Raw genomic sequence first — 15,345 nt, 5'->3', positions numbered from 1 at the left:
TAAATCTGCTGAAGGATCACTGTCTCATTCGTTTTGGGAATGTCCAATTATTCAATCATTTTGGTCCAGCATTTTCTTTTTTTACTCGGGGGTATATCAGAGAAAACTTGTCCCTGACAGGGATATAATCTTGTTTGGGTGGTCTTCAGAAACACAAAAACTTCCAAAATATATTACAGCCGTGTTGCTGCTCGGGACGGTCTTGGCCAAAAGACTCATACTCAAAGACTGGAAAAGCCCATCTGCACCCAACTTCAGGAACTGGCTAAATGAACTTGTGAATGTAATGACTCTTGAAAGAATACAATTTATAAACTCTGCAAGTATGAATAAATGGGAACAAACCTGGAAACCTTTACTGACATATATTGAATCATAATTTAGACATTTAAGAATAAAACAAACAAAAAAACTGCCATCTTTTTTGTAGTTGTATTCCTTTTTTATTATCTTTATTATTTTCTGTATTGATCCTACACTATTATTGTTTTTTTTTGTTACTTCTGATATGGCCTTCCCACGGTTTACTTGCTTATTTATTTATTTATTTTTTGTGACTTTTTATTTTGTATTGTTTTACATCTGATCAACTTCTGTGACTTTCCTTTTCTTTTTTAAGTGTGAATGGTGGAGAGGCCCTCGAGAGGTGATCTTGGGATCACTTCCTGAGGATCCTTGATGCCGAGGAATGTTCATCCATCTTGCTATGGTCTGGATAGCCTGCTGATCCTGAGCCAGAGCGGGATGGATGGATAAATATATACAATATCTGGGTATCTTTTCTAATAATGTTTATACTGTAAACCTTGAATTGTTAAAGTTTAAGTGCACCTCTCTCCTCAAGTGTGCATGTGAGTGGGTATGAGTGGATGTGTGATTGTATGAAGGTTTTGCGTGACCAAAGTATGACTGTTAAATGTGATTTTAACTGTAAAATTCAATAAAAATATTTGGAAAAAAAAAAAAAAAAAAAAAGTATGCTACACCGCCACATTTCCATGATATTTTGTGTATGAGCGAGGGCGAACCGGATGCATCCAATTTGCATTTGTGACCGGCTTCCACAATTAGGTATATATGTATTTAAAAACACTGGATAATTTTTTTAAGACAGCAAAAAAAGCAAGTATGGATGTATTTTGTTGGTCTCGATACTTATGACAACCCTAATAGTGCGTGTGATTCGGAAGCGGACACCCTTACCAGGTATGGTGGCGAGCGTGATAAGGACACCCAGCACCAGGCCCACAACCACGGGCACACTCCAGTAGTCCGCAGACACCAGCATTCCCAGGACGTTGCCCAGGGTGCCGTTGTTGGGCTGCGGGGGCACGCCGAGCAGGTGGCACATGAGCGGGTAAATGTCCACGCTCTGCATACTTGTCAGTCGGAGGCCCTTTTTGAAGCTGGGTCCTGCCGCCGCCAGGAAGGGATGCATGCTGGGTAAGGAGTTGTCGTAGCCGTGATCGCCCACTGGGAACAAAGGGGGATCGACGTTAAGAAGAGTCAAAGTTTTATCGAGTCACTCTGCGAGTTAGGGCTGCACGATTATGATCATCATAATTATTTTATATATATATATATATATATATATATATATATATATATATATATATATATATATATATATATACACACATATATATATATATATATATATATAAGTATATATATATATATATTAAATATATATATATATATATATATATATATATATATATATATATATATATATATATATATATATATATATATATATATATATATATATATATATGTGTGTATATATACATATATATATATATATATATATATATATATATATATATATATATATATATATATATATATATATATATATATGGCGTGGGCGAACGCCACTTTACCAGACTTCACGACGAGCCGCTGTTGCTTTTCTGTCTCCGCAGGCTGTGAAAGTGCTCGATTTGATATGCAGCGGAGCCTCCTTTTCAAACGTTCATATCGCCGACGATCAACCTCATTTAACGGTGGCAGCCGAAATGATGACCGTGATTACAATGATAATAATTGTGCAGCCTGATTTCAAGTCATACGTCTGGGCAGCTTGTTCCCATGCCGCACTATCGTCCATCCCTCGTCAGCGATCAGTAGGATGGGCTGGATGCGCTCGTTGTTGCGGTAGTGCAGCCTGTCAGGAATGGCCTCCTTCAAATAGGCTGTCATGTTTGGGTGGCACTTATCCAGCAGGGCAAAGACCGCCTCGGGCCCTGGAGAACAAGCACACAAGGAACAGGAACAGCAACTGGTTGGGCCTTTCATTGCAAACAGCTAAACCAGGGGTGTCAAAAGCATGGCCCACAGCTAATTTTATTGACGGCCCGTGGCACATTGTAAAAATATTATAAAAATGTATTTAAAAAATACATAAAAAAGTGTAATAAAAGAGTAAAACTGGTGAAACGTAACAAGAAAAAGTAGCAATGTTATCTCTAATAACACAAAGATGTCATGCAGGCTTATTTTTTCTTTAAACTGTCATTGCTCAAAACATTTTTATAGATTATATAAAATCTATGTTATGAATTTTTTACCCATTTAAGGCTCCGATTACTATTATCAAATACCCCATTTTAAAATATTTTGGGGGAAAATATTGTATATTTTGTGTGTTAGCCAAATAAAAAATAAATAAATAAATAAATGGGTTATACTTGTATAGCGCTTTTCTACCTTCAAGGTACTCAAAGCGCTTTGACATTATTTCCACATTCACCCATTCACACACCCACTCACACACTGATGGCGGGAGCTGCCATGCAAGGCGCTAACCAGCACCCATCAGGAGCAAGGGTGAAGTGTCTTGCCCAAGGACACAACGGACGTGACTAGGATGGTAGAAGGTGGGGATTGAACCCCAGTAACCAGCAACCCTCCGATTGCTGGCACGGCCACTCTACCAACTTCGCCACGCCGTCCCCCAAAATATAAGTTTTCTTTGACAAAAAGGGCAATAAAAAAACAAACCAAAAAAAACATTAAAAAGTAATAAAATTGTGTAATCAACCAATTATTTTAAGTAGTTTTTTAAGCGTTGAAAGTAAAAAAAAAAAAAAGTATGACTTTTTTAAAACGCTTTAATAGGCGAGGCCTTTTCGAAATGTCATTGCTCAAAAAATATTAATGAATTAAAAATCAATGTTATGAATAATTGACCTATTTAAAGCTCCAATTACTATTATGAAGTATTCCACTTAAAAATATTTTTGGGAGAAAACATTGCATATTTTGTGTGTTTGCCAAAAAAAAAAGTTTTCTTTGACAAAATGAACATGAAATAATTATACAAAAAAAAAACATAAAAAAGTAATAAAACAAGTATAATCGACAGATAGATCTAAAGTTGATCTAGAGATTTAGGCACTGAAAGTAAAAAATAATAACAAATGTATGACTAGCACTTTAATGAGTGGGGCCATTTTCAAAATGTCATTGCTCAAAAAATAATAATGAATTAAAATCAATGTTCTGAATTATTGACCTATTTAACACTCCAATTACTATTATGAAGTATTCCACTTTGTAAATATTGTTTGCAGAAAACTGCACATTTTGTGTGTTTGCCAAAAAAAAAATTGTCTTTGACAAAAAGAACATAAAATAAACATACAAAAAAAACATGAAAAACTAATAAAAATGTACAACCGATGGATTATAAAGTTGATCTAGAGATTTAAGCATTGAAAGCATCCATCCATCCATCCATTTTCTACCGCTTATTCCCTTCGGGGTCGCGGGGGGCGCTGGAGCCCATCTCAGCTACAATCGGGCGGAAGGCGGGGTACACCCTGGACAAGTCGCCAACTCATCGCAGGGCCAACACAGATAGACAGACAACATTCACACTCACAGTCACACACTAGGGCCAATTTAGTGTTGCCAATCAGCCTATCCCCAGGTGCATGTTTTTGGAGGTGGGAGGAAGCCGGAGTACCCGGAGTAAACCCACGCAGTCACGGGGACAACATGCAAACTCCACACAGAAAGATCCAGAGGCCGGGATTGAACTCACGACTACTCAGGACCTTCGTATTGTGAGGCAGACGCACTAACCTCTCTGCCACCGTGCATTGAAAGCAAAATAATAATAACATGTATGACCTTTTTTAACACTTTAATGAGTGGGGCCCTTTTTGGAATGTAACTGCTCAAAAAATATTAATGAATTAAAATCTATTTAAGACTCCAATTACTAGTATCAAATATTCCACTTTGAATTTTTTGGTGGGGTGAATAGTGAATATTTACTATAAAAACAGGGTTTTGACAAAAAGAACATCCATCCATCCATTTTCTACCGCTTGTCTCTAGGTATAAAACATCAACAAAAATAATAATACATTTATATCGACAGATATAGACCTGAAGTTTATCTTGATATTTAAACGTTGAATAAAAACAACAATAACATTATATGACCTATTTTTAAAATGTGCATGGCTGAGAGAGCCTTCTATGTGCCCAGGACCAAACTTGAAGGGTCAAAAAATCTACATATTCCATAGGTTCTGAAAATGACAAATATCAAAATGGCCCCTGCATGCCTTGACTTTTCTGTGTGCGGCCCTCAGTGGAATAAGTTTGGACACCCCTGATGTAAACAACAGGTGACAAAGTGGAAGTAAAATGCTTACTGCGGTTTGGGATGAGGGCAGCGACAGGGGTGAGGTCCACTATGGTGTAGTTGTCAGCGTGTAAGCAGTCGTCCAGGCGTATGAGGCGATCGACCGAGCACTGAGCCATGCCGTGGTCGCTGGTCACCATGACGTCGATGCGCCCCCACAGGCCGCTCTTTTTCAGTTCCGATATCATCAAGCCAACGTTGTCGTCAACCTGGGAGCGCAGGCAGACGTCAGCATTTGGCTTTGACGTGAGAAACCTTTAATACAAACTGAGTAAGAAAAGTTCCTACATCCTTCAGTGCTCTGCCCATGGCCTCAGTATCATCAGGTCCAAACATGTGGCCTGAGTGGTCAGGCTCCTCCCAGTAGATGGCTCCAAATAGCGCCCCTTCGTCCTGGAATGCGACAACGGCAACAATTTGAATCAAACTCGTGACGTGTAGAAGTGTACATAGGAGACAGGTTCTACCTTCTCGCTTCCCAGGATCCAGTTGGTCACGTTGGACAGGCGTTCCTGGAAGGTCACGTCAGTGCTGTAGGGTAAGAAGTGTGAGGGCGTTTGGTTGCGGATGGCCACCTCGGAGCCCGGCCACATGGCGACCGCGGACGTGTAGCCGGCTTGGTTGACGGAGATCCAGAAAGGCGTCGCCGCATTCCACCACATGGGGTCGCTGTTGTTGCCGGCGCTGTAGTGCTTGTGGCTGACGGGGTCGTACATGGCACTGGCCAGGATGCCGTGAGACTCTGCGTAAAGTCCCGTCATCTGGGGAGCAGCGCAACACTTGTGTAACATGTTTTTGTTCAAATGTAATAAACAATTATTCTCCTGTCGTTCCGATATGTTACATTAGTATGGCAGGGGTGTCCAAAGTGCAGCCCGCAGCTAATTTTTTAAGGACCACACATATTGTAAACACAATTTTTTTTATTCTAAAAAAATATATAAAAAATGTTAGTAAAGGAGCAAAAAGGTGGAATGTATCAGAAACAGCATTAAAGGCCTACTGAAACCCACTACTACCGACCACGCAGTCTGATAGTTCATATATCAATGATGAAATCTTAACATTGCAACACATGCCAATACGGCCGGGTTAACTTATAAAGTGCAATTTTAAATTTCCCGCTAAACTTCCGGTTGAAAATGTCTATGTATGATGACGTATGCGCGTGACGTCAATCGTTGAAACGGGAAGTATGCGGACACATTGAATCCTATACAAAAAACTCTGTTTTCATCTCAAAATTCCACAGTACTCTGGACATCTGTGTTGGTGAATCTTTCGCAATTTGTTTAATGAACAATGAAGACTGCAAAGAAGAAAGTTGTAGGTGGGATCTGTGTATTAGCGGCAGACTACAGCATCACAACCAGGAGGACTGAGAGATGGATAGCAGACGCGCTAGCCGCCGAACTCACCTTAACTTCCTCCGTCTCCGGGCCGCCGACCACATCTGTGATCGGGTGAAGTCCTTCGCCGCACCGTCGATCGCTGGAACGCAGGTGAGCACGGGTGTTGATGAGCAGATGAGGGCTGGCTGGCGTAGGTGGATAGCTAATGTTTTTAGCATAGCTCTGTGAGGTCCGGTTGCTAAGTTAGCTTCAATGGCGTCGTTAGCAACAGCATTGTTAACCTTCGCCAGGCTGGAAAGCATTAACCGTGTAGTTACAGGTCCATAGTTTAATGGTATTGTTGATTTTCTATCTATCCTTCCAGTCAGGGGTTTATTTCTTTTGTTTCTATATGCAGTTAAGCACAATGCTATCATGTTAGCTCCGTAGCTAAAGTGTTTCGCCGATGTATTGTCATGGAGATAAAAGTCACTGTGAATGTCCATTTCGCGTTCTCGACTCTCATTTTCAAGAGGATATAGTATCCGAGGTGATCCGTGATCCACATTAGAAAAAGGAGAGAGTGTGGAATCCAATGAGCCAGCTTGTACTTAAGTTACTGTCAGAGCGAAAAAAGATATGTCTTGCACTGCATTGTAGTCCTTCACTCTAACGTTCCTCATCCACGAATCTTTCATCCTCGCTCAAATTAATGGGGTAATCGTCGCTTTCTCGGTCCGAATCGCTCTAGCTGCATTGAAAACAATGGGGAAATGTGAGGAGCCTTTCAATTGTTGACGTCATGCTACTTCCGGTACAGGCAAGGCTATTTTTATCAGCGACCAAAAGTTGCAACTTTATCGTCGATGTTCTCTACTAAATCCTTTCAGCAAAAATATGGCAATATCGCGAAATGATCAAGTATGACACATAGAATGGATCTGCTATCCCTGTTTAAATTTTAAAAAATTAATTTCAGTAGTAATAATAATAATAATACCTGGGATTTATATAGCGCTTTTCTAAGTACCCAAAGTCGCTTTACATGTTAAAAACCCATCATTCATTCACACCTGGTGGTGGTAAGCTACTTTCGTAGCCACAGCTGCCCTGGGGTAGACTGACGGAAGCGTGGCTGCCAATTTGCGCCTACGGCCCCTCCGACCACCACCTATCATTCATTCAACATTCATTCACCGGTGTGAGTGGCACCGGGGGCAAGGGTGAAGTGTCCTGCCCAAGGACACAACGGCATGGTAAGAGGCGGGGAGCGAACCTGCAACCCTCAGGTTTCTGACACGGGCGCTCTACCCACTATGCCATGCCGCCCCAATAGGCCTTTAACACTAATAACTCAATCTGATCAAATCAGATTTCAATCGGATTCGGACTACCTCCTGATGTGGCCTGAATCTGATGCCAAAAGATCAGATTTGAAGCACTTTGAAACATTAAGAATGGCAAAAAAAAATCACATCTGTGTCACTTCAGATTGGGTGTGCAGTGTAAATGGGGCAAAAAAAGCCATTTAATTGTCTTTCTTTTTTTAACTGTCATTGTTTAAAAAAAAAAAAAAATGAATCAATGGTGTTATGAATTGTTGACATATTTAAGGCTCCAATTACTTCACATCAAATATTCTACTTGGAAATATTTGGGGGGGAAATATGGCATATTTTTTTCATTTACCATATAAAAAAAAAATGTATTATTCATTTTAAAAAATGTTTACACTGATCCAATTTATGGCTCTTTGAAGAGAGTTGGATCTTGGAGGAGCCATTCCTTTCCAAGAGATTGGCTCGTTTCTGTAGTGCTTTTTTCAACAATTTTTTTTTTGTTTTTATTTTTAAATCAAGGAGCCAATCACTAGCATCAGTTATACGAAAAGACTTTGATCTGAATATTTTAATAAAAACAAATATTATTCTGAAATATTGGCTGTATATATATTTTTTTGTTTTCATTGTAACCATTCCATAAGGCGCAGCCATATTTCCATGCTTCTGCAGTGACATCACTAGTTTGAATGTTCCCTCACCTAAAAAAAAATGCTTAGCATTTTAACAATATAGAAAAATACACATATAATAATAAATGGATACAAAAAGTATAAATACAACTACAATAAGAATTAGGACATCATTTGTGAGTACAAATTGTTCTGCCTTACCTGGTGTGTGTACTCTTGAACTACTATCCTTTGTTATAAAAAACCCAAAATGTGAATCTAAAATACAAATAAATTAAATAAAAAATACATACAATAAAAATAAAAATAAATTTAAAAATACATATATTTATATATGTAATAAAAGGTGTTTTCCTATTGCTCAAAAAAATTGTTGACTTTGAATTTTATTAAATAAATTTTAATTTGTTTATTAATATTGTTTAACTCATTATCTAGTCCAGTTGCCAGTCCGGGGGCACGCACATACAGTGTGGGCAATTGCCAATGCTAAAGTTACATCTGCATGAAAAATTTCTCCAAAACGAACTGTGATCCGGTTCCCATCGCTCACTTAAAAGAGCTGTTCAAAACACTCGACTCGTTCGCGAACGTCACATCTCAAATTGACATTACTTTTTCAACATTTTTAATTTAGTTCACCTCAGACTTCTGCATAAACATTAATTTAGGGAAATCTTTGTTATAAAAATATACCAGAAATCACATCCACAGAAGTATTTGCAGCCTTCGCAGGTGCTCATGATAAGCCAAAAAAAAGGACAAGTTCCCTTTTAAGAACGGCATGTCCCCGCATCCCCAGATGCACAAGGCTTACCAGGCTGTAGTGATTGGGGAAGGTCTTCGTGATGAAGACGTTGGTGAGGTGCTCCACCAGGACCCCTTGGCTGTACAAGAGCGTCAGGTTGGGCATAGGGAACCTCTGCAGGTAGTCTGCCCGGAAGCCATCGAACGACACCAGCAGCAGCGGGGGACGGCGCTGTGGCGACGCGGCGCTTTGTGTCAACAAACCACAAACAGCATACAGGAAGCCCAGCTGTATTCTGAGGAACATGCTGAAAGAGAAACAAGTGTGTGTCAGGAGGAACTGCACCCGACTGATACAAAATGACTAGGGAAGACGGACAGTAGTAAGATAGAACAAAAATACAAAGCACAAAACCAGTGAAGTTGGCACGTTGTGTAAATTGTAAATAAAAACAGAATACAATGATTTGCGAATCCTTTTCAACCTATATTCAATTGAATAGACTGCAAAGACAAGATATTTAATGTTCAAACTGGTAAACTTGGTTATTTTTTGCAAATATTAGCTCATTTGGAATTTGATGCCTGCAACATGTTTCAAAAAAAGCTGGCACAAGTGGCAAAAAAGACTGAGAAAGTTGAGGAATGCTCATCAAACACTTATTTGGAAAATCCCACAGGTGAACAGGCTAATTGGGAACAGGTGGGTTCCATGATTGGGTATAAAAGCAGCTTCCGTGATGTGCTCAGTCCTTCACAAACAAGGATGGGGCGAGGGTCACCACTTTGTGAACAAAAGCGTGAGCAAATTTTTGAACATTTTAAAAACAACATTTCTCAATGAGCTATTGCAAGGAATTTAGGGATTTCACCATCTACGGTCCGTAACATCATCAAAAGGTTCAGAGAATCTGGAGAAATCACTGCACATAAGCGGCAAGGCTTAAAACCAACATTGAATGCACATGAACTTTGATCCCTCAGGCGGTACTGCATCAAAAACCGACATCAGTGTGTAAAGGATATCACCACATGGGCTCAGCAACACTTCAGAAAACCACTGTCAGTAACTACAGTGGGTCGCTACATCTTTAAGTGCAAGTTAAAACTCTACTATGCAAAGCCAAAGCCATTTCTTTATCAACAACACCCAGAAACGCCGCCGGCTTCGCTGGGCGCGAGCTCATCTACGATGGACTGATGCAAAGTGGAAAAGTGTTCTGTGGTCTGATGAGTCCACAATTCAAATTGTTTTTGGAAACTGTGGACGTTGTGTCCTCCGGACCAAAGAGGAAAGGAACCACCCGGACTGTTATAGGCGCAAAGTTCAAAAGCCAGCATCTTTGATGGTATGGGGGTGTATTAGTGCCAAAGGCATGGGTAACTTACACATCTGTGAAGGCACCATTAATGCTGAAAGGTACATACAGGTTTTGGAGCAACATATGTTGCCATCCAAGCAACGTCTTTTTCATAGACGCCCCTGCTTATTTGAGCAAGACAATGCCAAGCCACATTCTGCATGTGTTACAACAGCGCGGCTTCATAGTAAAAGAGTGTGGGTACTAGACTGGCCTGCCTGTAGTCCAGACCTGTCTCCCATTGAAAATGTGTGGTGCATTATGAAGCCTAAAATACCACAACGGAGACCCCGGACTGTTGAACAACTTAAGCTGTACATCAAGCAAGAATGGGAAATAATTACACCTTAAAAGCTTCAAAAATTGGCCTCCTCAGTTCCCAAACGTTTACTGAGTGTTGTTAAAAGGAAAGGCCATGTAACACAGTGGTAAAAATGCCCCTCTGCCAACTTTTTTGCAATGTCTTGCTGCCATTAAATTCTAAGTTAAAGATTATTTGCAAAAAAAAAAAAGTTTTTTTAGTTCGAACATTAAAAATCTTGTCTTTGCCGTCTATTCAATTGAATATAAGCTGAGAAGGAGTTGCAAATCATTGCATTCTGTTTTTATTTACGATTCACACAACGTGCCAACTTCACCGGTTTTGGGTTTTGTATATTAACATAAAAACATGTGATAAGTCAAAACAATGTATAAAATGTTTCAATAAAACAAATGAAAACAAGGAATAAAAACAGTTTCTCCATCCTTAAAAATGGTCTGAAATTCCCCCAAAGCAATCAGTTCAGGTAACCTCAAATGCTTTTGTAAGTTATTCCACGACCGTGGAGCAGAAAATCTGAAGAATTTGTTTCCAATATTTGTGTTGGCTCTAGGAACAAACATGCTAATTAGTACGCCCTGCAACCTTAAGCTGCGGCAACTGAAATCTCTACACATAAAAGAACATGAATAAGTTGGAACCAGACCAAGAAGTGATTTATATATAAAAAAAACAACCGACGAGAAAATCTGCATACTGACAAAGATGGACAGTTTGCCTTTGCAAATAGGTGCAATGTGGACAAGGTTGCCACAACCAGTAATAAAACGTAAGGTACAGTGATACACATTAACCAGTTTTTCATAAAAAGCAAACACACATACCATTCTATACATTCTTGCAATCTAAAAAATATTTCCAACCTTTAAAAAGATAAAACTAGTTTAGTTAGTGGTATGTTTACACTAAGAGCTGTGTTGTTTGACAGCATTATCTTTGCAAAGGCTGCAATACACTGTGGCTAGTGGAGGCTCATTTGTGTCTTTATCATGACAGCTTTTTGGATTTATGTCGCTGGATTTTTTTGGTTTTGGATTTAGTGAACAATGTGGGCCAAACATGTGTGTTTAAAAATGTTATTTGTTCAAATGCAGTGTTTTAAAATTCAGGGGGGAAAAATACCACTGCAGAAAATGTGTAGATTCGAAACTCACCTCATTGGCTGGTTCTGAGACAGGATGGATTACATCAGTCTTAATTTGCCGGAAGTGAGTCTTGAGTTTTCTAAAACTAAGTGAGCAAAATGTGTCTGTTTAAACATGTAGTTTGTTAAAATACTAAGTAATAAAGTGTACAAAAATCTAGTGCAGAAGCATTTGTTTGTTCGAAACTCACCTCATTGACTAGTTCTGAGACAGGATCGTCGATTACTTAGGTCCTAATTTGCCAAAAGTCAGTCTTGGGTTTTATAAATAAAACAGTGAAAAAATGTGTGTTTAAAAATGTTTTTTGTTAAAAAACAAGGTTTTAAAATTCCGTGTCAAAAAATCCAGTGCAAAAATATTCGTTGCTTCGAAACTCTCCTCATTGACTCGTTCTTAGACAGAATCGATTATTTAGGTCTTAATTTACGGGAAGTAGGTTTTGAGTGTACTAAAGATTAGTGAGCAAAACGTGGGTGCTTAAACATGTAGTTTATTAAATTACAAGGTTTTAAAGTTCATTTCTTTGAAACTCACCTCATTGGCTGGTTTTGAGACTCAATCAATTATTTCGGTCTTAATTTACCGGAAGGGAGTCTTGAGAGTTAAAAAAAATTTGTGAGCAAAATTTGTGTTTTAAATGTTGCATGTTAAAATACTAAGTACTAAAATTCAGTATAAAAAAATCCAGTGCAAAAAAAATCTAGTGGAGAAATATTTGTTTCTTCGAAATGTACCTCAATGGTTGGTTTTGAGACTAGATCGATTACTTCGGTCTTAATTTACCTGCAAGTGAGTCTTGAGATTTTAAAAAAATTTTGAGTAAAGTTTGTGTTTTAAAATGTTGTTTGTTAAAATACTGAGTACAAAGATTTAGTGTAAAAAAATCTATTGGAGAAATATTTGTTTCTTTGAAACTTCCCTCATTGGCTGGTTTTGAGAACAGATCGATAATTTACCGGAAGTGAGTCCTGAGAAGTGAGTCTTGAGATTTTAAAAAAATAGTGAGCAAAATTTGTGTTTTAAAATGTTGTTCCTTAAATTACTAAGTACTAATATTCAGTGTGAAAAAATTCAGTGTAATAAAATTTAGTGCAGAAACATTTGTTTCTTTGAAAATCATCTCATTGGCTGGTTTACTTCGGTCTTAATTTACCACAAGTGAGTCTTGAGATTTAAAAAAAAATAGTGAGCAAAATTTGTGTTTTAAAATGTTGTTCGTTAAAATACTAAGTACCAATATTCAGTGTGAAAAAATTCAGTGTAATAAAATTTAGTGCAGAAACATTTGTTTCTTCGAAACTCACCTCTTTGGCTGGTTTACTTCGGTATTAATTTACCACAAGTGAGTCTTGAGATTTAAAAAAAAATAATGAGCAAAATGTGTTTTTAAAAATGTTGTTAGTTAAAATACTAAGTACTAAAATTCAGTGTAAAAAAATCCAGTGCAAAAAAATATAGTGGAAAAATATGTGATTCTTCGAAACTTACATCGTTGGCTGGTTTTGAGACTAGATTGATTACTTTGGTCTAAATTTATCGGAAGTGAGTCATGAGATTTGAAACAATTAGTGACCAAGAGATGTGTTTTAAAATGTTGTTAGTTAAAATACTAAGTACCAAAATTCAGTGTAAAAACATCGCCGTAAAAAAATCTAGTGCAGAATGATTAGTTATTTTTAAACTCACCTCAAAGGCTCGATTATTTCGGTCTTAATTTACCAGAAGGGAGTCTTGAGTTTTCTAAAATATTAGTAAACAAAACATGTGTGTTTAAAAATGTTGTTTGTTAAAATACAGGGTTTCGAAATTGTGTAAAAAATTCAGTGTAAAAAAAACCAAACATTCATTGCTTCAAAACTCACCTCCGGTAAATCAAGACCAAAATAATTGATCTCAGAACCAGGCAATGAGGTGAGGTTTATTAAAGCAGTGTTTTTCAACCTTTTTTGAGCAAAGGTACATTTTTTGCGGTGAAAAAATCCAGAGGCACACCACCAGCAGAAATCATTAAAAAACGAAACTCAGTTGACAGTAAAAAGTCGTTGTCGCAATTGTTGGATATGACTTTAAACCATAACCAACCATGCCTCACTATAGCTCTTGTCTCAAAGTAGGTGTACTGTCACAACCTGTCACATCACCCCCTGACTTATTTGGAGTTTTTTGCTGTTTTCTTGTGTGTAGTGTTTTAGTTCTTGTCTTGCGCTCCTATTTTGGTGGCATTTTCTCTTTTTTTTGGTATTTTCCTGTAGCAGTTTCATGTCTTCCTTTGAGCGATATTTCCCGCATCTACTTTGTTTTAGCAATCAAGGATATTTCAGTTGTTTTTATCCTTCTTTGTGGGGACATTGTTGATTGTCATGTCATGTTCAGATGTACATTGTGGACGCCGTCTGTGCTCCACAGTAAGTCTTTGCTGTCGTCCAGCATTCTGTTTTTGTTTACTTTGTAGCCATCAGTTTTCTGCATAGCCTTCCCTAAGCTCCAATTCCTTTTCTTAGGGGCACTCACCTTTTGTTTATTTTTGGTTTAAGCATTAGATACCTTTTTACCTGTACGCTATGTCCCACTGTTTCCGACATCTACAAAGCAATTAGCTACCGGCTGCCACCTACTGATATGGAAGAGTATTACACGGTTACTATGCCGAGCTCTAGACAGCACCGACACTCAACAACAACAACACATCATTTGCAGACTATAATTACTGGTTTGCAAAACATATTTTTAACCCAAATAGGTGAAATTAGATAATCTCCCACGGCACACCAGACTGTATCTCATGGCATACCAGAGTGAAAAACACTGTATTAAAGCAACGAGTATTTCAGCACGAAACTGCTTTTTCTTTTTACACTGATTTTTTATACACTAAATATGTGGTTAGTTAAAATTCAAGCACATAATTTTGCTCAGTCATTTTTGTTCAAAGAAATAAATTGATGTAAAAAAAATTAAAAATAAATTAAGTGTCCAAAAAAGCTGCTGTAATAAAGGCACACGTTAACCTCCATACTGGAACAATATAAAGAAAAACTGACGTAAAATAATCAGTAATCACAGAACATGTTAGATAGCATTTGCATTGCTTTTATGAAATTGCTTTTGGACATTTACCTCAACTGCTGCAAAGTGTGTGCCATTTGGGCTTGGAAAATGATATTAAACATGGTGCCTTTTTTGAAGGAAACTCTATTAGCTATCATTATGTTTTACTGCACATATTTCAGTCGATATTAAATTTAACGTGAATTAACGATAAAGACTGTCAACAATTGCGTCACAAAACACAACAACTGAGCAACAATTCAATGAGCAGGTCTCTTATGTTGATTCAAGCACAGCGTTTGGAGAATAAAAGAGTCTGTTTGCCAACGTAGTGAAAAAGAGTTTACTTTACCTGACAGATTTGACAGGCTGTGCCTCACAAAGATGCCTTTAAGATTATGTCGTTGTTGTTTTTATGTCATCCACCGTCCATTAAAGTCACCTCCTAGTTTCCTCAAATAGCAAGGAGGCTAAGATGCATTAAAGGTGTTTCCGTTAACGCCTTTCAAAATAAGCGTCCAGGCATGTTTTTTTTTTCATTTTATTTTCAAGAACAGGTTTGAAGAAAAAGTAACTTTTCCTGCCAACTATACCAAAACAACGTACTTTTGCAGAGCTGCTTAATATTATTTGGCAAAAGTCATTGGCAAATTGGCAATGTTAGACAACACTTCCGGGTGTTCAGGCCTGTCTTCTGCTAACTTGATTGAGACTTGTTCAGGAAGTGAAATGATCGCAATCTTTATCGGTATCATT

The 15,345-nt window shown here is 38.0% G+C and overlaps 1 protein-coding gene across 2 annotated transcripts in view; it reads right to left on the bottom strand.

Moving 5' to 3' along the window:
• The window catches only part of enpp4 (ectonucleotide pyrophosphatase/phosphodiesterase 4), a 681,324-nt gene extending 666,265 nt beyond the window's left edge, over nucleotides 1–15,059 (bottom strand). The window contains exons 1-7 of one of the 2 annotated variants that reach the window (XM_062059382.1): nucleotides 14,942–15,059; nucleotides 8,784–9,021; nucleotides 5,131–5,424; nucleotides 4,952–5,056; nucleotides 4,674–4,872; nucleotides 2,076–2,249; nucleotides 1,204–1,473 (exon numbers count right to left, since the gene is read on the bottom strand). In XM_062059382.1, coding sequence (XP_061915366.1) covers nucleotides 1,204–1,473; nucleotides 2,076–2,249; nucleotides 4,674–4,872; nucleotides 4,952–5,056; nucleotides 5,131–5,424; nucleotides 8,784–9,020 — 1,279 coding nt within the window. In that variant the 5' untranslated portion in view covers nucleotide 9,021; nucleotides 14,942–15,059. The remainder of the gene's footprint in view (nucleotides 1–1,203; nucleotides 1,474–2,075; nucleotides 2,250–4,673; nucleotides 4,873–4,951; nucleotides 5,057–5,130; nucleotides 5,425–8,783; nucleotides 9,022–14,941) is intronic. The other variant, XM_062059391.1, reaches the window with a different exon arrangement.
• Nucleotides 15,060–15,345: the final 286 nt, after the last annotated feature.

This window comes from Entelurus aequoreus, linkage group LG01, assembly GCF_033978785.1.
Source record: "Entelurus aequoreus isolate RoL-2023_Sb linkage group LG01, RoL_Eaeq_v1.1, whole genome shotgun sequence".
NCBI lineage: Eukaryota > Metazoa > Chordata > Actinopteri > Syngnathiformes > Syngnathidae > Entelurus > Entelurus aequoreus.
This window is presented reverse-complemented; position numbering and strand designations above follow the sequence as displayed.